This window comes from Ascidiella aspersa, chromosome 4 (assembly GCF_963924565.1).
Source record: "Ascidiella aspersa chromosome 4, kaAscAspe10.2, whole genome shotgun sequence".
In the NCBI taxonomy this organism is placed as follows: domain Eukaryota; kingdom Metazoa; phylum Chordata; class Ascidiacea; order Phlebobranchia; family Ascidiidae; genus Ascidiella; species Ascidiella aspersa.
The window spans coordinates 31,987,161-32,011,155 of record NC_139450.1 but is presented as its reverse complement, the minus strand read 5'-3'; the positions used below and the strand labels follow the sequence as shown (position 1 = coordinate 32,011,155).

The 23,995-nt window shown below is 35.5% G+C and overlaps 4 protein-coding genes across 4 annotated transcripts; all 4 read right to left on the bottom strand.

The window, feature by feature from the left end:
- Nucleotides 1–9,139: 9,139 nt before the first annotated feature.
- On the bottom strand, nucleotides 9,140–15,257 carry LOC146157517 (alkaline ceramidase 2-like). The gene is made up of 6 exons (XM_083388234.1): nucleotides 15,156–15,257; nucleotides 14,240–14,360; nucleotides 12,933–13,074; nucleotides 11,355–11,492; nucleotides 10,236–10,376; nucleotides 9,140–9,326 (listed from the first exon to the last, which is right to left on the bottom strand). The coding sequence occupies exons 1-6, from the start codon at nucleotides 15,255–15,257 to the stop codon at nucleotides 9,140–9,142; spliced, it is 831 nt and encodes a 276-aa protein (XP_083244360.1).
- Nucleotides 15,258–16,115: 858 nt separating this feature from the next.
- Nucleotides 16,116–21,440, bottom strand: LOC146157516 (CDAN1-interacting nuclease 1-like). Its single transcript, XM_083386536.1, has 6 exons — nucleotides 21,255–21,440; nucleotides 20,725–20,792; nucleotides 19,616–19,758; nucleotides 18,696–18,880; nucleotides 17,510–17,682; nucleotides 16,116–16,985 (listed from the first exon to the last, which is right to left on the bottom strand). Exons 1-6 carry the CDS (start codon nucleotides 21,438–21,440, stop codon nucleotides 16,826–16,828), a joined length of 915 nt encoding a protein of 304 aa, XP_083242662.1. The 3' UTR covers nucleotides 16,116–16,825.
- Nucleotides 21,255–22,485, bottom strand: LOC146157515 (prefoldin subunit 6-like). The gene is made up of 2 exons (XM_083386538.1): nucleotides 22,211–22,485; nucleotides 21,255–21,666 (listed from the first exon to the last, which is right to left on the bottom strand). The coding sequence occupies exons 1-2, from the start codon at nucleotides 22,370–22,372 to the stop codon at nucleotides 21,451–21,453; spliced, it is 378 nt and encodes a 125-aa protein (XP_083242664.1). The 5' UTR covers nucleotides 22,373–22,485; the 3' UTR covers nucleotides 21,255–21,450.
- Nucleotides 22,414–23,826, bottom strand: LOC146157514 (small ribosomal subunit protein eS12-like). Its single transcript, XM_083386537.1, has one exon. It carries the CDS (start codon nucleotides 23,734–23,736, stop codon nucleotides 23,320–23,322), a length of 417 nt encoding a protein of 138 aa, XP_083242663.1. The 5' UTR covers nucleotides 23,737–23,826; the 3' UTR covers nucleotides 22,414–23,319.
- Between the last annotated feature and the right edge of the window lie 169 nt (nucleotides 23,827–23,995).

Below are 23,995 nucleotides of genomic sequence, written 5' to 3'. Positions count from 1 at the left end.
CTGTGTTTTTGCAAGTAAAAAAACGACCAAAAGTGTATAACATGAACGAAACGAGGCGGATATCTCAAAATGTGGAATAAAGGCGCCGGGCGTTAATGCTATTGCAAATATTGAACTTGTTCAGTCGTAAGGATTGTTGACATTTTTAGGGAGCTTTTTCGCACGTATGATATTATGTCCGTTTTGTAGGAAAACGTACGTAAATACACGCGTACAAAATGTTTTCAATTTTTACATATCCGTGTTATTACGCCGGCCCTTGCGAATGTCTAGATATAAAACAGCTTGCAAAATAAAGGGTAGCTATATATAAACTTACAATTTACGGCGAAAAGAAACTGTCTTAAATTACACCAACATGAAATTCGCAACTAGCGAATGTAGACACAACTAAGTAATACTTAACCATTAACCAAATAACACCACATATGAAAAACACCTTTATATGTAAACCCTTTTAGGTCAATCCAACTTTTCTACTGGTATGGAACACAAGGTAAAGTCATGACTGAAGCTAATATTCGAAACTTAAGAACAGCGAAACTGTACAACACGCACACCAACTGAAAGCAAACACGAACTGCGTAAAAGCAACTTAAAGGTGAAGTACCGACTATAGCGACCATACATGGACTAAACAAAACTGAACCCTCGAAAACGAGCACCAATTTAAGACTAAAACATCTTGCGTAAAAGCAACTTAAAGGTAAAGTACCGACTAGCGACCATACATGGACTAAACAAAATTGGACCCTCGAAAACGAGCACCAATTTAAGACTAAAACATCTTGCGTAAAAGCACCTCAAGGTTAAACCCCAACCAGTGATATACAAACAGTAAACAAAGTGGAAAGCATATGTTATCACGCACGACAACTTAAAGGGGAACCGAACTCCTAAAAAGCACCTAGACAGTGAATTCCCTTCTAGTGAATATACCAGACGCGTGCTGGGAGTTTCATTTCCAATTTCCCAATTTTTAAACCGCAATCTGTATAGCTGTCTGCGTGTCTGTGAAGAGCTGCGGTGGCCAATTCAAGCCTATAAACCGACACCGTTTCAGACGAAGGATGAATATTTATAGTCCATACAAAATGAACACTTTGAAAACAAACTGAGATTTATTCGAAAAGTTCGCAGAATGATATACGTTATTCATCATAGGCTTTGGTGTTCATTCTACGTCTAACTACAACTTAGCCTTTTAAAAAGTTAACAAAGTGATTTTATTCGAAAAGTTCACAAATGCTACCTACTTCTGTATAGGGTTATAGGCTTTATTATTCATTCTACGTCCATCTATTACCTTAGGGTTTATTTGAAACGTTTTAAAATGCTACCCATGCAGTCATGAACTTTGGTGTAAGGTTTGATATCTATTCATTCTCGTTTAAAAAATGCTTCCTACTTATGTATGGGCTTTGGTATTTTTACTACGTCCAATTACAACCTCCAACCTTTCACTTATAATTTATTCGAAACGTTCAAAATGCTTCCTACTTCTATATGGTCGTTTATTTTCATTGTACGTCTAACTACAACCTCCAACCATCATTTTGAGATTTTTTCAAAACCTTTACAAAATGCCACCTACTTCTGTATGGGCTTTGATATTCATTCCACATCTAACCACAACCTCAAGTCATTATGCTCCAAATGCAATCGTTTTGTTTCTAGACTTTGCCTCTGCCGCGATCAACTACGCACAGCTGTTGCTAGCAATGGCAAATGTGGTCTGCGCCCTTAATTCAACATCCACGATTCCACGTTCGGCCGTTTTTATCGACCGACCGTCCGAATGCCTGACGCAGCCGAATATACGGCGCCTTACAATGAGGGCAATTAACTGTAAGCGGGCCGCAGTTTAGGATCAAACACGCGCAGTAACATTGTCGGTGGCAGTCGTCGAGGAAATAATAATATGCGTTTTATATTTATCGCATAATCTATATGTATACAAATTACCTCTATTTGTATTTTTGTGTAGGAACCGCGTGACATTTGTTGACAAATTAAACCTTAAATCACCCTAGAAAGGGAAATATAACGTTTCTGTTAAAACAAAGTCTTTTTAGGTAAATTTGTCGCTTCGCAGATTGTATAGGCCAGAGTTTGCCAAACCGGGGGCACACAAAGATGTTTTGAGTAGTCGTCATAAAGTAAGCCTTCAGCAATTTCCACAACTGTCTTTTTCATTTTGATACTCAAATATCAAACTAATGCAAAATGGAACAGCTAACTGCGTCATTGCTTGAACAAATACGCTTATAGGCAGTCTTTACTCTGAAAAATCTTGTTTAAATCGATATAATGAAACGGTTTGCAGGCCTATAAAATGGTAAACCCTCGTCTGAGCGACTTTTAAAACGTAATGACGAATCAGTAAAATATTAGGAAACCAACGCTTTCTCTTAGATTCAGTGTCAATGGGGAATTAGGCCTATCTGTAAACAATTCGCTTGAAAACATTGGCGTTTCGAAGTTGAACCACAGTAGTTGAAATGCGTACTCTGTAATACGTTAATCTTTATTCATTCTAAATCTAGGAAATCAGGACAAATTGTATTTCAATATTGGAAAGCTTTGGCAAAATCCTGCTTTATTAGGTCAAATAAAAAAAACGTCAGTACCCCGGGCAGTGACGTCAAATTTCAGTCAAAAAGTTTTGCGTAAAAATTTCTTGCCCTCGAGGCATTTAATCAATTTTTGTTGTGTTTTTTTCCGGCTTGAAATGGCTTTTTCGCGTGAACTGTGAAGGCAGCTGATGTTGCGCCACACAGTTAAGACTTTAATGCTGCTATAAAAAGATAACATCGGCTGTTGTTTCCCGTTTCGAAAGGCTTGTAAAAGATGAACATATTTATTGCACCACGGCCGGAAATGGTTCGCTGCAATGAGAGATGACGCAAGAATGACTATTGAAATTATGACGTAGCACACAAAGAGCAAGCGGCTCTACGTCATACAATTTAGGTTTTGGCGGAAAATTATATGAGAATAAAATTCGACTGCAATAAGATAAGTTTAAGATAACAATTGAATTGTTAAAATACAAGTAACATTATTCAAAAAAATGAATGAGTCCTAATTGTCAGATATTTGTTTGTTTTCGTTACTAGTCCCCAATGAAATCCACTGGTATAAATACAGTAAGTAAAATAAACGTTAAGGTTAGCTTTCAACCTGTTTTGGTCTTAATTTTACACCAAATTTTAACCGAAATTATTTCCTTTTTTTTTAAGTTAAAATACAAATGACATTAACCCCAAAAAAATCTGATTCGAACGAGTCTTGATTGTCAAAGGTTTGGTCTTTCGTCTTGTATTCCGATGCTATTTCCTAATGAAAGTTCGCCAGTTTAAATATACTAACCTAAATAAAACGAAATGCTTAAACGTCAAGGTTAGTTTTCAACCTGTTTCGCTCTTAATTTTACACCCGACCAATAAGCAAACAAAATTGCGGGTATACAGTTTATTTACTTATAATTTGGTCGAAAAATAAACACGAGTAAACCTTTTTTTTTCACCTGTTTTAGATTTTAATTCGTTCGCCTGTTTTAGATTGCCTATTCATAAAAAGCAGAATATGTATTTCTGTAAAATTTCAAGAACTGATTTTATGTTTTATATCTGTTTTTATAAACAGTTTTAACATTGGAGCATAATGGTTGGAGGTTGTAGTAAGACGTAATAAGAATCTCAAAGCCCATACAGAAGTAGGAAGCATTTTGAACGTTTCGAATAACTCTTTATTCATTTTCAACATAGTTATAATGAATAAAGAGTTATTCGTAACGTTCAAAATGATACCTACTTCTGTATGGGCTTTGATATTCTTATTAAGTTTTAACATCATTTGATACGAAAACAAGGATTTTTCTGTTACATTTTATTGTCTGCGAGAGATTCCTTAATTCCTAAACTGTATCAGCTGTTTTAAATTGCTGTGAACTGCCCAACCAAACCTGCACTTAATACGGCGTTTTAAGTGCAACTATGTGCTGTCAAGTCGCAATTTTAAAGGCCAGTCTAGGAATTAAACTTTAGAGGGAAGCTATGCGCGAACGGAAGTAATTAAACGGTCGTCATTTTCAAATTGCTGATCATAGTGGTCAAATTTCTCTTTTAATGCTCGTTTACAGGAGAATCGTTTTATCTAATGAAAAAGAGTATAAAACAGGCATAGAGGAAATAATACAACTTATATTGCATTGATGGTTTTGTGTTGCCTATACATGAAAATGTTAAACATTATGCTTGTCGTTATTTTTGACCTAGTAAAAAACTAGTAAACTGAAGGGTTATATCATAAAAAAATAGCGCTATATTGTATCGCGTAGAATTAAAATGGTTTTCGAACTTCTATTAGATAACAAATGACAAAAAATCAAATCGCTCATTAGTCTACCCAATTTTTTTACGGAAAAAAATCAGGACAAATATGAAATTGACAAGATAATCTGCTCCGTTTGACCTTAATTCAGCGGAAGGCTTAGCGTGTAAATGCAATTAAAGCAGAAATCATTGCCTAACAATCCTTGTTTTTGGCTAATGAGCCACAAAACGAGATAAACTAGTTAAAACTAAATCTACACTGTATAAATCACTATTTTACTAACAGTTATACACACCTTAAATTGCTCACCAAATAAGCCTTTAAACACAAACAAGTCTATCCATGTGGGACTTGTAGTTAGCCACGCATAAAACGCAGACACGGCTTCAGTTGTAAACGAGGAAGTAAACGCTTCAACACAGAATTAATCTCTGCCCACACTGGATTTATTTGAAACCATCCTCAGACCTAACCCACAGTCAACAGCACAACAACAAAGACCATCTGTGACCTCATATAGGTCAGGCTGTAATAATTACTCGACTGTGACCGGTGCGTCCATACGTTCATTGACGACTTTGTGAAAAAAGGTGATTCACCGAATAGCCTACGCCAGTCTGATATTCGCACGGTTTATAGTCTGAAAGTTTTTCCAACCACTGTGCTAGATTTCACTAAGTGGCAGTTGGAACAAACATGTTTTAGCCTAGTATGTGCGAACAGTACAGTGTTATGGTTTGGAAATCGCAGGATACTAGAGACGTCTTTTTTGCCCAAAGTAACGTTTGCAAGTTGTTCTTAATCTCATTTTGAAGGAATTTAGTAACCTGGACTATATATATTGTTTTTCTGCCTTTAAATTCACACTATCCAATCGCTATGGGTTGTCATAGAAACGTCAGAATGACAAGGGTAGACCTTTAAGTAAATGTTTCAACATAAACCATGTGAAACATAATCCAGTAACATGCTTTCCAAAAAGTATGTGACGTATGTTCATATGTGCGTTGTACAGTTAGGTTATAAATTTCCACAGCTTCGCTTAAAATCAACATTTTATGACAGATTACAAAATAATGCAGTGGTTATCAAACTTTTTTGGCTTTCGGCAAACTAAACATCATCAATGTTTCGCGGCACACTTGTTACAGAACAACATCTTCTGGCAATTATGTTTTTATTAAGAAGTATACCGCTCTTCGACAACCCAGGGGAATTTCATAATATGTAAGCTATAGTAGTAATACAATAAATAAAAACAAAATTAAACACGTTTTATAAGACGCTGAATGTTTTACAATTGCCCTTAACACAGGAAAAACGATATGTAAAGGTTAAGTTGTATCAATTTTGTGTTCGATAGTGCATATTCAAGTCTCAAATAGTTGACTGGATGTCTGTGCCTATTTGCAAATCAAATAAATCACGGCATAACTAACAATCTCTCGAGGCACACTAGTGTGTCGCGGCATACAGCTTAAGAACCACCACTGATTCTATTCCTCTAACGATCGCTGCGTGCCATATACGCTCAGAAGAAACAATTTTACTTAAATATACCGTGTAGACAATAATGAATTAAAAACAACCAGTTCTAAATGCTACATTACATTAATTTGGGGTGGCCAAAAGAGAAATTATAACTTAGTTATAGTAGCCGCAATTATATTAAAACTTGCGCTAATTCCTTAACTCGGCATATGACGGGTCGGTCGTGTAGGCCAACTATATAAAGAGGCTAAGGGTACAAAGGGTTAAAAACCACTACTTTAGTTGGACCTAAGACAATTATAGTTTTTTATCAAAATAGACTGGCATAAGCGTAAGAGCACTTTTATAGCATGCTGGTCTTTCACTGTCACGAATTTACCGGATATGCGTGATAATGCTACTTAGCATTTATTGCCAACCCCCTTTATGTCGAATTTACGATGCCATTATATGGGCAATAAAAAATGATCTTCTACATATCGTGAAATGACTGAGTTAGATTGCGTCAGAACAGCGCGAAGAATATTTTCCAATTTTCGCGCGCATTTTCAACTTCAAAATTCATAACACTTGGAATACATTTATACAACTTTCAAGTGTGAAAAACTTATATATTATAGAAATGAAAGATACACACACATATGTGTGTTAACAACTGAGATCTAGCCCTTCCTAAACTGAATTTTAACCAACGATTATGGCTTACGTATCATTAGTACACCGAAAGCCATCGACTCGTTGAAGGGGATCTACAGTACCAAATCATCATTCAATGAAAAATACACACGCATATGTGTAGAACAACTGGGATCTAGCCCTTCCCAAGCTGCTTTTTTACGGCTTACGTATCATTATTAGTACACCGAAAGTCATCGCAGACTCACCGAATCTGTCGATCAATGATGCAATAAGACAGCCAAAAAAGTAACTAGCCTGCAATATTAAACATGGACTGCATATTATATCAAGTGTACATTTATTATATATCCGTAAACCAAGGGTTTACCCAGGAATCAGTCTGGCTATACTCAACAATTTTGACCTATAGTCATTCATTCACAAAAATCAATACCGTCTGCAACTCATAAACCACAATAGATGGCGACCTCCGCCAGTCTATAAAAAGCGCTAAAGCCTGTCGCAATTTCCCGCACAAGTTACGGATTTTAAAAGCTTTAGGATCCTTTACTTTGAGTTAAAGTCCACTAGACTCGAGCAAAGTGTCTCTTGAGAATTTAAAGAGTGGTCCAAGGGTATAGGCTGCTAAGGTATGGTTGCGCAACTCAAGCTATTGCTGCGAAAGGCATATGGCCTAAAGCAGTAAGACCGTGATACAGAAATCATCCTGTAGTAATTTAAAGGGTTGTTTAAAAACTTAATTAGAAGAATATCAGTGGTTGTTTAAATATGCAATGCTATATTACAATATTTAGGGTAAATATTGCATTTGTAAATAACTTCGCGATTCGATAAATGCCAAGCACATGGCTTGTTCACAATTATACAATTAAGTTCCTTTGTACAAATCGATAAACAATAAAACGAGACACCATAAAAGCTCTTTCCCATTTACAACAATAAACAACAAAACAATTACAATCATAAACAACAAAATCCCAAGTACAAAATTGTGGCAGTTTTTCTCAATTTATTAAAGCTCAAATTACAAAAAAAACTTTTCTAAAGATCCAGTGAGACACGAAATCATAAAAATTTACAAACAGAATTTTACCACCATCTTGTGACGTCACAAAGCCACAAGTCTTTTGACTCTTGGGCCTTGGATTTTCAGCGATGTGAGGATTATGGTCACATGAATGACCCATAAATTCTTGTGAAGACATGAGAATTTTTGACACAGGGTTGGTTGAATTGAAAAAAACAATACTCTTGCTGTAGTTTTCCAGAATAACACGTTTATTTGGGTTTATTAGTCCCGCATACAAACCTTTGCTGGAGTATGGCCATAGGAGTTTCTCACCTCGTTTTTGTACATGTCTCATTATCGGGTGCAGACTAAACTATGCTACAGGAAAACCAAACAGCTTTTTCCTGACACTTAATCAATCGTTAAACGTTATTGACCTTGGGATTTTAAGCTACTATTTGGATAATATTGGTTGAAGTTTGTCGTTGGATTTCTAATAAAAATACAAAACAACAAACGGTACATAACTATAGGAGTTTTGTGAGGGTGTATTAACATCTTCCATTTTTAAAACAGTTGCAAAAATACTCCTAGCGTTAACTATTAACACCTGAACTCAATCAATAAAATACTAAAAACGAACCAACGTCTATTTTAAACCCTTAGCCCCACACACTGGTACCAAGTTTTAAAGGGGGCATTGGTATTTCGTTTACAACTAACGTCCTTGCTGTTTCAAAACGTGGTAGAACTGAACTGACTTCACGACATTATGAAGATAGGCGTTGCAAGGTTCAACAAAAACTGCCGTTCACCAAATGTTAAGATACGCTAAGCTTGACTTACACACCCGCGTATCGCCTGTCCTTTCTCGCAAAAGCAGTTCGTCTGTCCAATAGTTTCTTTTACTAGCTCCTTTAAAAGGGCATCTGGTATACGTAGAAAGGCCTCAGCGATGTGGCACATTCAGAGTCGTTTACCCGTAACCCAGACTGTCTTGCATTTGGCGAACAACACTTTAATTTGTTTAAAAACATATTCTCGAAAAAGTCTATACTGGATAGAAAGATATAGCATAGGTACCTTCCCAGAAGTTATTTCTCGCTATTTTGACACATAATTGTTAGTTAGTCATGAAAAAACGTGTGTCTATCACTTAGAAATAGTCTATTTTGCAAGCGCTATGATTTTGAAGTGTAACGAACTTTTAAGCTAAAGGTCCAACTTGTACTAGTCAAATTTCAGCCAAGTCATTTTTAGAACAAGTTAAATACAAGTCAATCACTATATAAAAACTATATCGATAAACCTTTAAAATTGGAAAATTTGAGCAATAATTAGTTTATTTAAAAAATAACAAAAATATTATTTACCAATATCGTCGTTCACTAGCAAAAATTGGATGAATAGCTTATTTTTGTTATGAAATTTTAAATAAAACATTTAATTTCAAACCTTTTGACCCAAAGACTCCAAGTCATTGGTTGAACATGAATAAGTGAAACCAGATTGCGGCCAGGGTTCGGTAAAATTTTACAAAACCATGAGATAGATATTTAATTATTTATTGTATTTTCTTAATATGCGAAAGTAAAACGCAAAAACAATATTCGAAAAATGTGTTTGTCACTGGTGAAAAAGCAATCTGCAATTGTATTACTCTCAAAATTCCTTTTTCTCCTTAAGATTCGGTTGAAATCCGACGCACCAAAGCCCAAGGTTTCTACTGAAAGGCAGGTGTCGGTATTTCAGGTAAGGCATTAAGCAGGACGATTGCATCTCGGTGAAGGCATAGTGGTAAGAAAAGGCGACGCATGACTGGTACGAAGCCCTGGCTATCATGATGTGCCTGTAGAGAAAAAAATGTGTGTGTCGTTTTGTGAAAACATATAGAAAATGCGACCACGTACATTCTGGCCCCTGCTGCGGTTTTCAGGCGTTTTCGTAGACTATGTCAAGCAAAGTAATTTCAAATAAACAAGAGACGTCTATCGCCCAAAAAGAGTAAATCGGTTCTGTAGGTATGGTTAGTTGTGCTTTTTTTCCCTTTTTTACATGCCTTTTTACATGACCTACTCAACGCGCGTTAAAACAAATTTTGAAGAAATAGACAAAATTAAAACGTTAAAATGTCATGTTTCCAATTCATTAGGCCAAGACATTATTTAGCGTTTAACAGTTCAGTTATCTCCGGCTTCTAACCTAATTACTATTTTTAAGTTTACCGTTCACATTATGGTCGCTGCGGTGAATCAGAAATCATGAACGAAATTTTTGTAATAATTTGGGATCGGACGAATGCCACTTAAAATCGGGTATCGGCTCCGATCCGATATTATCAGACATACCTACCTTCAATTAGTTAAATCTTATCGCTTTAACCTACTTTTTTTGTTTTCACCATATGGTCGCTACGTTAAATCACAACTTATGGATGAAATTTAATGGTGAAAATAACGGCCAAAATAGGCATAAAAAGCGACATGCTTTATTGTTCAAACATTTCGGCAAATGCTCATGCCATCATCAGTTGATATGAAGGCCACATCAGTTACACTCGTTTATATACACTTTAGTCGCACAAAGGAATGATAAAAAGATGCGAAACAAGCGACGCAAAAACGATGGATATAAAGGTGCGCAGAAGCGAGGTGTAAGCCACCTGCGAGTGTGCGTCGGACGAAACAGGTGAATAGCAACTACGACATACAATATGAACAATAAAGCATGTCGCTTTTTATGTGTAGATATAACTTACCAGAATCCGTGTAGATAGGGAAAGTGAATGTTGAGCCAAAACTGACACAAGCCTTGGTCGAGAATCCAGAAAGAAACAGCTACAAGGAACGAGTTTAAACCGGATATGGCCAGTGCTTGGAGTTCGTAATTGTCTTTATGCCTAAAGAAGTAAGGGAATATTACAAAAATCAAGTTGCTCGTTGTAACTATCGGTGTTGTAAACAAGTCATTTTGAAATGACTTAAGTTCAAATCAAGTCATTTGTTAATACCGCGGAAGTCCCAGTCAAGTCATAAAGAAATTACCTGTTGTAAACTCGTCCGTTTATGGGCAATAACTTAATTTGAAAATAACAAAAACGCGAAGTATATTATAAGTCAAAAAAAGACTTAAGTCTAGTTAAGTTAAGTCATTTGGGTGAAAGCCTTATGTCAAGTTAAGAAATTTTTCTAAAATACTTAAGTCAAGTCATTTGAAAACAGTGACTTAAGTGCACTTAATGACTGAAGTCATTACAACACTGGTAACTATATAGGAATGTCTAATTATATACTAACACATCAATAAACTGTAGTTTAAATTTGATACCATATTGGCCAAAAGTGCGGATGTCCGATTTGAGGCCAAATGGCGTCATCACTAGCAGTAAAAAGCTTTTAAATTGAAATGTGCGAATTTAGTTGTTTCATATTATTATTTGAAAATTTACTTTTGTGGTATTTTTTTCTAATCTTTGTAAGCTGCACAAAATGTGTGTGAGTAAATGCATGAATGTGTGTGTGAGAGAACGGCTGTAATCTTCCAAATATGCCAAAACATTGAAAGGAGATGGTACTTGTCTTTACCGGGAATCGAACCCGGGTCTGAGGACTGTTAGCCGAAACCTAGACCAGGTCACCAACTCGCCCAAATGACTAGCATATAAGCCTGTATCGAATATCAAGAACCTAACATTGGAGCTTAATGGCTGGAAGTGGTAGCGAGATGTAAAATTCATGGCAATATGCTGTGTTGAAATTTATTTAAGATTTATTCGAAATGTTCAAAGTATATGCCACCTTCTTCTATATGACCTTTGATGTTCTTTCTAAACTAAACTACACCAGATTGTTAAAAACCGGAATATTCAACCATTCACCTTCGCGCCAAGTGGATAAGCATACCAACCGCAGGAATGCCGAATATAAAGAGAAGTACGTGATTTACTTCGGGTTTGATGAAGCAAAGACAAGTTGTGACGACGCCGATCAACGCCATCAACAAATGGTAGCCGCTCCTGGTGAAAAAAAAGTGAAAAAAACAATCATTTTCTGGTAAAGTTGAATTTGTAGCTGTTACAGGCGTAAAAAAATCTACAAAGGGCGAAACTCGAAAAAGGTTAAACATTGAACTTTGAAATAAGCCATCAACAAATGGTGGCCGCTCCTGGTGAGGTATATCAAAAACATAAATAAAACTGCCAAAAAAACCTTAAAGCAGTGGTTCTCAACCGAGGTGCCATTTCCAATGCTCAAGGATGCCGCAAAATATTTGACAATTTCTTAGAATCTGATTTTTGCTTAACTCTTACAACTTTTTGTTTAAGATTAAAGTGCAATGAATCTAATTATAACTTCCTATACGTTGTTTAGAGTTGATGTGTGTTGTTTCAGTATGTTACTTACGGAAAAATCTTGTAGGGGTGCCGCAATCTATTTATTATTTCTGAGGGGTGCCGCAAGCCATAAAAGGTTGAGAACCACGGGCTTTGAGAACCTGAGAACCAAGGCTGCAAGTCGCTATGATGTGTAATCAGCACGTTTTGATCGGTTAACAAATAGAGCTCAAATTCTGCGCGAAGCGCGAAAATTTTCCGACCGTTAAAGGTAAAATAGTCAAAAAGTATTTGAAATGGACTCGTGTCTCGTTGTCAAAGAGGCGGCAGTCCGAACCTGGCCCGTGGGCCGTAGGTTGGCGACCCCTGCTTTAAATATACAAACATTTTACCGCGAATAAAACGGTGAAGCGCAAGAGCAACCAACAACTTTACATAAGAAAGCCAACTATTACGTAACAATGGTCGGGAAACTACTACAAGTTCGCAGTACGGAAGTTGGCATTTAAGGTTAAAAGTTACCTACAGTGCTGTTTGTTGCTATGTTTATGTGAATCTTTTTATAAAATATAGTCATAAGTACTTTCATGTAACGCCCCCTTATGTGCGTTCAGCGCCCCCCAAATGAGAAACAGTCCCAAAACGCCCCCTTGTAACTCGCCAACGCCCACAAGGGGGCGGTACCGCCCACGTCGGGAACCTCTGAGTTAAATGATTACAACCACAGTTGGATTAATTGTAATTTGTAATTAATTAAGGCTTTTAATGTACATTAAAACATTTAAGGGAGAAATTGTAATTGCATCAAATTGAAGCATTTTTGTTCTTTGTAATTCTAATTTGGCTAAAATTTTGACTTTGATATTGAGAAAATCAAGTTTTAATGCCAAAAATTGTAATTGATATAATAATTACAGTTTTTAATTTAATTGTAACTGTAATGTAACAGAAACATTTAACGGAGTAATTGTAATTGTAAGCGTTATTGAACTGAATTAAAGTATTTGATTCAACTCTGATTGCAACACTGGTATCAAGTTTTTTATTCTAAAAAAGAAACGTTATATATTCTAAAAGTTTCATCTCTAAGTGGAATTTTTCGACAATGTTTTAAGCCTAAACCTGTTGTTTCGAAGCGATTTTATCATCAACTCATTCGGCCACCAGAATGCGATAACCGCCAAACAAATCCACAATATTCCGAGTTCGTCCAGAAATTGACCGAACAGACTCAGCGTTGCGTGGAAGTATATGGAGCCTATCCCTGAAAAAATTGTTAAAGTTCATTCAAGTAATATTTTAAATGATTATATCAGGGGTTCTTAAACTGGGGTCCATGGACGCCTAATTGAAATATTGGTGTATATTTAAGAAGTTTCCATTTTTTCAAAGAAAACCGTTTAATTAATAATAATAAAACAAAATTTTTTGCACTGTATGTATTTAGACTCCATTTCACTTTCACATTTTTGGACCGAAATCAGCAGATTTATTAAGTTTATTTGTATTGTGACGTCAATTTATGACGTCATTTTTGAATATTTTTCCCTACCGTGGTCCACGCAAGGACCAAAAAAATTTTAGGGGTCCGCGGTAAAAAAAGTTTAAGAACTCCTGAGTTAGATGAATGCCACAAGGTTAAGTCATTTCGAAATTGCTCAAGTCCTAGTCAAGTCTTTTCGCATAAATAACAAGTCAAGTCCAAAGTCACCGGTTTTTCAAGGCAAGTTCCAGTCAAGTCATAATTGGAGCAAGTCAACTTTAAATCAAGCCCCCAATTTTTTTTAATTTCGCTGGTAATTTCGTCCGATTATGAGCAATAGCTCGAGTGAAAGGTAACATAAACTCAAAACATGAAGCAATCAATTTGTTTTATTTGCAAACATTAACATAAATAACATTTGGCCAAAACACTTAACTCAAGTCATTTATTAGAAAATAAATATTTTTGACATATGGAATATTTTATTTTCGAGGCAGTTTACAAACGTTTCGAAATGTTGCCAAAACGACTGGAACCTATAGTTTAAGGTAAACGTCAAAATAAGTTTAATTACCTCGATACTTATTTTATTACTTTAGGGTTAGGCTACCATTTATTTTTGATGCCAATGACTTTGACTTGAAATTGACTTGACATGACTTTGACTTGGATTTAATTTATTTTGCAAATACTTGACTGGGACTTGGGTCATTTGAAAATGACGTGCTAACAAATGACATGCTTACTAACAGGAGAAAAGTTAGACTTTTAATTAAATTTGTATAGTAGAAATAGGCCGCTGAGAAAAAGTTATGTTTGTCAATATTAATAACAGTATTTCTAAAAAGTATTTTAGATTAGTAAAAATATTAGGCTTTAAAATTAACGGCGAATTTTGTCCGTGTGTAGGTATTACAAAACATAAAACTGTGGCAGCTATACGCACCTACAATCAGAAACAGGAAAAAAACAAAGTTAAGGTGGCGACAGTTTGGAACTTTTGTGGCGTATTCTTGGAAGAGATACATCAGGATTAGAGAGAATAGAACCAGCGAAAAACTTGAAACCTGGATGGATGAAAATAAATTAGCAGTTATTCTCTTTTCAGTTACCAAGTGTTTATATAGGGCTTTGATCGTGTGTCTTCAAGTTTGCTAGGGAAATAACCAGTATTGTAAATGACTTAAGTTACATTGACTTGACTTAGGTGTAATTAAGTCACTGTTTTCAAATGACTTGACTTAAGTTATTTTTCAAATCACTTGACTGGAACTTAAATCATTTTAAAATGACTTGTTTACAACACTGGATATTAACGCAACTGTAAGTATAGTGCTGTACTGACTTAAGTCAAGTTTTCAAATCACTTGATTTGAGTTAAATTATTTCATAAATGACTTTAATGGGTTTTAAATCATTTCAAAATGACTTGTTTACAACACTGTAGTTCACCAGAGTAGAATATCTTATTCTTATTATAGTTGACGTATTGTTGACTCCAAATGTGATTTCGCATCAACTTTGTGTCATATGGTTTATACGTGCTATATTTTATAATATTTTCGGACCTAATATATTCTAAAATATATAAGACGTATTACCCATGTTTATTAGGCAAAAACTTTTTACTGGACTAGTTAATGTTTTCGAACAATCTTACTCAACTTAGCAAACTGGCCTAATTGCCGTAGGTTTTTTAAACTTAAAATGGAAGAAATATAAAGGGCCTGTACTTGATTATTATAAGGTAAAACATAAGTAGAAGCCATGTGGTTAATTTTAGTTGTTTCCCAAAGCACTGAAGAATACGGTGGGCAAAAGTAAAATCAAGCCCAATATAACGTCATTTATTTTTAACTCACAGTATTCCACATCTCGGCGATATGTGATGAATGGATGTAGTTTGGTTCGCACCAGTCAACGTCCGAAGATAGTGAATCGAATATTTCCTTGGACAGCTTCATTTTAAAGTTCAACTATTTGGCTTAAATCAGAACAGCTTTATTATTAGGTTAAAATACTAACGTCAAACTTATTTATTAACAAGAGTATTAATCTGTATTGCGGTAATTAAAACAATCAAAACTTTATTGTTTCACCTATACTCAACACACAACTTGCTAATAATAAAATAAATCAACTTGCAATATTAAATTGGGGTTAAAGTGTTTTATTGACTTGAGACAATGACCTGACTTAAGTTACACGTTTTAAATAGCTTGACTTGGCTTAATATTTTGAGACAAATAACTTGACTTGGACTTAAGTCTTTGAGGCAAACAATTTGACTGTAACTAAATCCATAATATGGTAAAATTAGTTTAGCTTAAAGCCCGGTTTCTGCTTGCTTAATTTAGGTTAGATTTTCGTTTCCTAGTTAAACTCTTGTTTAGGTACTCATAAGTTACAAATTTTAATAGTTTATCATTTTATTTTCATGCAAATGACTTTACTAATTGTTTTGCAAACGACTCGACTGAAGCTTAACTCTTTCAAAATATTGTGCTTCACAACGTTGCGTTTTTCTTAAGGCACACCCAAACTCAGCAATAAATTGTTTTGCTGGCATGCTGATTAGCTGTTATATCGTATAAATTTACTGTCCTAGTTTGATCTGCATTAATGGGGGCTTACGGCGAAATTACTTTTGTAATACGATAAAAAGGAAACGAGAGAGGCCGTAATCGCCGATTATATTACGAATTCGTAGACACTAAGATGAGTTTTCATGCAAAACAACGTTTGCAATTTCTCGTTAAACCCACAATGGATGTTCGAAAAAAACAACACTACATGAAACTCTTTGATGTAAAAGCGGCTTTTATACAAATTTCTTCTCGGTAACATAAAGCAGCCTAGCGGTACTCACTATAAAGAAACTGTTTTTAAACCAATGTTCGTTTATATTTCCAACCAAAAAAATACAACGTTACTTGCAAATAATTATATGCAATACAAAATATATTGATGCCAGTGTCAGTATTAGTTAGCAGCCGTGCTCATCTAATTTAAAAGCTGAAAATCAGGTGGACGAATTGCTTTCCAGTTTAACAAAAACCGTGCTTTTGTTAAATGTACCCATTGAATTTACAACTAAACAAATCAAAAACCTTACCTGCTTACTAAACATAGTAAAACATTCGACTAATAACGCCTTATCGTATTTTTCTAACTTTAACTGTAAAAAAATATGCATTAAACAATATATTATTTCAAATTTAGACTAAATACACCAAAATGCGTCGAATATTCAAAGATTTTTGTGCAAGAGAAATCAGAAGTCTAGCCTGCGGTGAGGTTCGAACTTACAACTTCGACCAAACTGGGGCTGTCGCTCTACCAAGTGAGCTACACAGGCTCAGAGGGGGGCAAGTCGAGAAATAACCATAGCATCGTTGCCGTTTCCCAAATATTGCCACCTAATTACCAGCTAAGTAGAACACGTTGTTTAGTTGGAGATTTGCTGTAAAACGAGCGAAAAATAAACAGCAGACCACCGTCAAATCTAGGTGCCAAAAATTGACCGGTGCACTTAAGCTAATGGTTTGGCGTTCCGGGCTGAGCTTGGGTCAAAGCGGGTGATGGTTGATTCTTCGGGGAAGTGGTCCATCAGCATTATGCCCTTGTGTTGTAGCTCGACACGGAATTCTTCCACGAACCCGAACCAGTAGATCACAAGACCAGGACCGAACCTTGAAAAAAAAGTGAATTAACTTAATGGTTGGAGGTTCATAATGGTTGGAGGTTTTACCTTAACTTAAGAATATCAAAGCCAATAAGTGGGTCGCATTTGATCAGACAACTTTAAAATTAAAATATACAAATAAAAATGAAAGATAAATTTTGAAAATTAAATGATATGGACAACTTGAAAAAGAGATATTCGAAACGTTCAAAATGCTACTAACTTATATATGGGTCTTGATGTTTATTGTTTGTCTAAAGTAGGGTATTTTAAAGATTGTTTTTATTTTAACGTCGGAATAGACCAGTCTATCTAAATCTAAACCCTTTTTGGCGTTTTTTTGAGACTCTCTTGGCAGAACTATTTTTTTTTCAAAAGCTTCCAACTTTGAAAACCCTGAAAATTCGCCGTTCAGCAACAGTCGTTAACTTTTCATATATTCTGAACAAAACAATGATACTTTATTACTATGTCCTTATTTGGGCTTCGAAAACACCTGAAGAAATTGCACGCATCAATCAACAAGCTCACCTGTTAAGGTAGCTGTAGTACTGGTTGTCCAGATAGTTCTTGTGGGCCTCAGGAGACCCAAATGATGCTTTGCTTTCAATCCAGCAGACCACCTGGCCTTTCACAGCGAACGGAATCTCAAGCTTAATGTCGGGAGTCTTGTCGTAGCCAAGCTTACGCAGGTCGTTCTCATCCTGATAAAAAAACATCGTTTTTAAGTTTTTAGGTTTTTAAGTCCAGAAGGGTTTTTAAGTTGTGGTTTTACCCAGGGCTGGGGAGCCACAGTGAAACAGCATTGGCTCCGCCTACATATTTAGAGCCACCAAACATATATACAATGGCTCCAGCTCTGGCGCCACCAAAAACATATACAGTACAGTACAATGCCTTCGGTTCAGTAGCGGTATTTTTTCAAGTTGCTTCAGCACAAGTCATATAAAGTTACGTTTGCCACACTAAACCGTTTGGTTGTTTAAAGTTAAGCAATTTAATATTCTTTCGAGCTAGAGCACATAAAAATATCATAGATCTAGCTCTCAAAATTCAAAAATGGCTTGGGCTTCACAAAAATATTAAAAATGGCTCCGGAGCTCCTGGTTTAACTCGTGTAGTAAAGTGGTAAAAAAGGGTTTGGCTTATCGGAGCGATGGCCCTATAATAGGTTTAAAGCAGACCTTGAGAAGGTAATAGACCTATGAAGAGGTGGCTCTATAGAAGGTAAAGCAGTGATTTAGGACCAGTGGTTTTTAACTTTCCAGACATTGCTGTCCCCTTCGATGGACGTTTAACATTTTGTGCCCCCCGTTCACGTTTCACAAAAATTCGTCAAGGAATTTTACAAGGAGGTCTCTAAAGTTATAATAAAATACGCAAATTTAAGCTCAACTGACCAATAATTAAATATCAGCGAATTTCAGGAAGATTTTTACCATGGCTGTGCTAGGTATTTATGCTGATTCGCACCTGATCTGTAATTTATATTGAAAATGATACATAAACTGATGGCAGTACAAAGTCGTATCGAAACCTCTTTATTGAGATAATTTCGTTATACTATTTGGCTTTGGTAAACAATATTTTAAGAACGTTTGTTAAAATATACAGTTTAAAAAAAAGTATTGGATAGAACTATCTCGTGAAGGTTTACGATATTATAGTTTTGCACACACGCGTATGAATGTTTTGGTTATTTATGCTATTTTTTCACCTGAAAAGGAACGTTTAGCTTCTTGACATTCTCCACAAGTTCTTGCTCGTATTCCAGTCCTACTAAGTGGCGTATTGAGTCGGTTATCGGCCCGTAGCCTACGTCATTAATGACGCACTGTCTGACCTCATAAGAGAGCCGCTTGTCTTGGATAAGGTGGGGACTTTTCATGTAACGGGCCACCTCTAAAAATAAAACAAAATTCAGAGTAAATAAAACAAAATTCTGAGTACTTTTTATATTTTTTGTAGGCGACTTAAAACAAGGCCACCTCAATTTTTTGTCCTATACGTCACCTCTAAAATAAAAATTAAAGGTAGGAAAAAAAGAGTTTTTCAATAAAATTAACAAAGGGATTTTCTTGGCCAGTCTTGTGATTACTTCCAGCTTAGCGTTGGTGAGGCCCTCTGCATTCAACAGGAGAACTGACATCCTCGCATCTTTGACAATTGTCCGCCCTGAAAAGGGGCGCAATGTGGGATTCGTGGAAGCACTTGACCTTTCATATCTTCGCATAAGTAACAAGTTTCGTTTCTCAGGACTGTTTCTTAGATTAACTCGCGTTTTTCTGATATGCTCTGATACTTACGGCTCACAAGCCACTGCCCAGATATCTAAGGCAACACGAAAGAAGAAGAAGAACAAAGGGATAATATCTTATGGTTAGTATTTTGATGCAGACTGGTGCAACACTATATATGCCGATTATACTATAAACTTACGTTTTGCATGACTTTTGTATAAGTATATATGTATCGTGTGTTTAGTTCATTAATCAACTTTATTTCGAAAAATTCATTAGTTCGAAAATGGCAATTTTCAGATTAGTTGTCTATTTTTTTTAATTTAAATCTACAACATAAACCTGTGTTAAAAATAGATTTTATAAATCGTTTTGCAAGTGGTTAAGTTTAAAGTACCTTCTTTAAATATAAATTCTTCTGTGTCAACCTTTTCCATAGCCAAATGTTTCTTTAATATAAATCTTGCAAGCAATGCTGGTGGAATTTCGTTTAGCTTCGAAATCTCAATAAGGGCGGATTTTTCACTTGTTGCACTTCCTTTATACAAATAGAATTGATCAAAATCAGTATTTTTTAACCTTTTTGGGTTACCTCTGAGAGCACCCTATGGATATTATTTACCCATTTCTATAAAATTAATACTTTGCTATAATTTTATGATAGAGTTTTTTTTACAATGGCATAAAATTTTAGTAACATTGGAATGGCATTAAATTTGCATTTGAATAAACTGTTAAATTTTAGTTTAACAAAAGGCTTGGTACTGCTTTCTGCTATTACATTTGAGCCTTTTCGAATTATTATTACAGCTTAAGAACCACTAACTTAAATGTTAGAATAACAAGTATCAATGTCTCTTGAATCACTTAAGAAAAAATATTTAGATCATGTGCGATAACAAATTTTAGGATGAATAATATGGGGTCATTTTTTTTAAACTGTGAAAACAATCTCGCCAAGGAATAGGGTAGCAACTGTATTTTTAAATTAAGAGTATTAATTACATTTACTTCAAGCAATTGTAATATAAATAATCTTCAAAGTTAAAGTCGCAGTCCAAGAAAAGTTTGTTTGCTAGTCGCGGTACTGAGTAATGTTTCTTGTAAAATCCACTGAAAACAGTTTAACTACTATATATATATATATATTATAAATGGCTGGTACACAATTTAAGGAACAGATCCTCAATGTGTACAAATTGGTTAATTACTGTAGTCTCAAATTGTTCCTATTCTATGCAAAATTGTAAAACATTGAAAGTATAATTTTAATTACTAGGTTGGAAAAAACAGTTGTACAATTTGGTACTACGTCAAATCGACATGTAATGTTTATAATGCGATTAACATTGATCGCAATCACAGTCGCTTCCAAGCAAAGCCCTGCTAATTAAACCAAATCTGTAACAATGTCCATACAGAATGCTTCACAGCACATATGAGCACCACATAATAATTACACCCTTCAATCTGCTTTGAAACTTAAAAAATGACCTACCTGTTTCTGTTTCTTTCTCTACTTGCTGAATGTACAACTGGTAATACTTGTCTATCATCTCATCACTGCATTTTTTCTAAACAGAAATGTAAACAGAAATTACAACCAGGACGTTTATATACGGTGCACAAAGAAATAAACATTTAAAAAATAATAATATTTTTTCTTCTAATGTAAAACACATACATTACAATATTTTATTTATTTCCTAAAAATATTGAGTGGGGTAAAAATAGAATCACTACGAATGCTAAAGCATATTTTTCCTTAAACAAAAATCATCTAGAAATTTTTTTATTTGCATAAATGCAGCCTGGTTAACAACAGATATTTTTTTAAATAAAAAGCACAGCAAGGAACACACTGCAAAAAATATTTCTAGTAGTATTAGTTGTGGTTCACAGTATAGTAGGTGTCGCTTATTTAAAGTTGGCCCAACGCCCATTCTATTGAGCATTATTGCTTTAAATAAAACAATTACCTTAAAAAAGGGAGTAACCATTTAAAAAAGGAGTAACAATTTTTAGTAAATACCCACCGAAAATGTGGATTTAACTTGATTTTGGTGATAAGTGAGACATATGCTTAACAAGGTGTCAGCGTCCAACGTGGACTCGTATTTTTGCTTAACATCTCGGACAACAGTTTCAAACAAATTGTTCGGTGACTGCGCTTCGATAAATGAAATAATCAGCGAGTAGTCGGACATTTTCATTGTCTTCATCTTCAAGATTTTATGCAGTCGCGGGCGGAGGTTGAAGTCGTCCTTGGAGTTGTGTCAAACTATCCCGGTGCTTCTCCTGTTCTTTCTGGAAATCTTCGATGGACGTTTCTTGACGTTTCACCTCTCCGTTGATGTAGGCGATTCGCTTGGAAACTGTGTCCTTTGCTTCTTCGAGATCTTGCTTCACCAGAACTGGGCCGGTCAGTTTGTAAACATTGGCGCTAGACTATAAGTGTTTACAAAAACGAAACAAATTAGTTTGTAGTTGTGTAATGTGTATACATGTAAGTAGATTTGTTTGTTTGGGTTTTGCTACCTTTTTCTTTTAAATAGACCACTTGGCTTCAAGAACAGGAGAAATATATTAAGCATACAGAAGAATGTTTTCAACCGACCTTTAATGGTAACCATTTGGCATGACAAAGTATATGGTAAAGTTCTGTCTAAGCCAAGACCAGGGGCATTGCTAGACATTTATAAATCAAGTTTGGACAGGATGTAAAAAAATAATAATTTTGACAAGGTTAAATGTATTTATTGAAAAGTAATTACATATATATATATATATATATATATGCGTGTATTTAAAATATTTAGTTAAAAGGCTTTGGTATTAATATTCCTATTTATTAAAAACGTGAATTATAAACACAAAAAATTTGGCACAAAGTTATGAGGGTACTTTAGGGATGATGAACCAAAAAAGCCCTTAAAATCACAGCACATTTTGCCAAAACCTGTGAAAAGTTTAACGACGAAACATTACAAACCTCAAGCAAGTCAAGTTCTTCCTTGACAACTTTATTTTCGTTCAGTTGCGTCTCAAGTTTTTCACGAGCTTCAACGCAGTTTTGAATTTCCTTCTGAATTCTCTGCAATTCCTCCAACGACTTTTGAAATTCAACCTTTATTTCTTTCTCGACAGCTCCCATTATAAACAGCAAGTCATTGACTTTAAAAATCTCACCTAATATCTAAAAATGCAAATAACTATGGGGTTAAATACTGCTTAACTGTCTAAATCACATATTTTGAAACTCTTAGGTGTTTTTTTGTTAAAACAATGTTATCATTTTACTCTTGCAACACATAAATATGTTAAACTTTTGCATAATTTTTTTCTTGTGTTGTTAATGAAAATAATAGATTTTACTGAAATATTGTTAATTTCAATTTAGATGAAGATATTGTTATTTGAATGAATAATGGATTTATACTAACACTGGCCAAATTAACTCATTTTTTAAAGTTTCTGCAAAGGCCTACAGCGCTGGTCTACAATCCTACCACAATACTTTTACAGTAAAGCAACGAGTTTTAAAATGGTAATTGCAAGGAATAAATAAATATGATAATAATACTATACCCACCCAAACCCAAGTAATGTTAAAAAAACAGAAACACCCATACGAAAATGTGGTAGGATTCTAGAATCTAGACCAATGTGCAGCTTTCAAATAAAAAAACGACTAGCACGACTCAAAATTTGTTTCTGTACACACAATAGTATCTCGGCGCTCATTCACTTATGTATGAAAAGTTATGCAAAAAAAAAATAATACCGCATACCACAACGCATATTGTTTGGGTGAGGGTAGGTCAAGTAATATTATGTTTAATATTAATCATAACTTAACCCAAACCCGCACCCTAACCCAAACAATATGCGTTGTGGTAAGCGGCATTTGAAGAAAGTTTTTTTTTATTAATTTTCACGTACATAAGTGAAAGAGCGCCAGTATCTCTAACAGCCAGTATAAATCTGACATTCAAAAAAACTCGACACACTTTTTTGTATTTTTAATTTTTATTCGTCGGGGTCAAACGACAATGTTTTACCCATTACCATCACCACCGCCGCCACGAGAGCAGAAAAAACTCAAATCTTCTTCATGTGCTCGGCCAGCACGTCGTGCGCCTGGCTTTCTTTGCCGTAATCGCGCACGACGACGCAACTGCATCCAACAACCTTGCGAGGTTTGCCCTCCTGGTCGATTTTACAAAGCCCAGCCCATTCGCCAAGCTTCTTGCCGTCGTCGACCTTGATCAGGGGGATCTGGTGCTCGTTGCACAGCGCCTCGATCAGCTTCACGTAGCTCGGCTCGTCGCAGTTGTTGGCCAGAACGCACAAATGGGCCTGGCGCTTGTCCAGGGCTCTTGCAGCTTCGTTTAGGCCGCGGGCAAGACCATCGTGAATAACCGAGGTCTTGAGGACCTCCTGCAGGGCGGTGTTGAGGTCCATGGGCCCGCTGACCTCGACAGGGGCGGGGGCGGCATCTCCTTCGGTGTCAGACATGTTTTTTTCCTTGACTTGACGCTCAAAGTCCTCGATGCAACCTGATTACTTTTGGTTCGTTTTGGAAAGAACTGAGATTCGTAAAAAACCGACGAGCGTGCTGCTGCTCAAAGTGCGCGGTAACCGGTCGTGTATTTTTTTTATTTTGCTAGGGTTGAATTTTAGACTAAAACGCCTTTCTTTTCTTCGCACTGTTTGGTTGATTACTTTTCGTGTGTTTAATTATAAATTAAAGTTAACAGGTAGTATATAGGAGTTT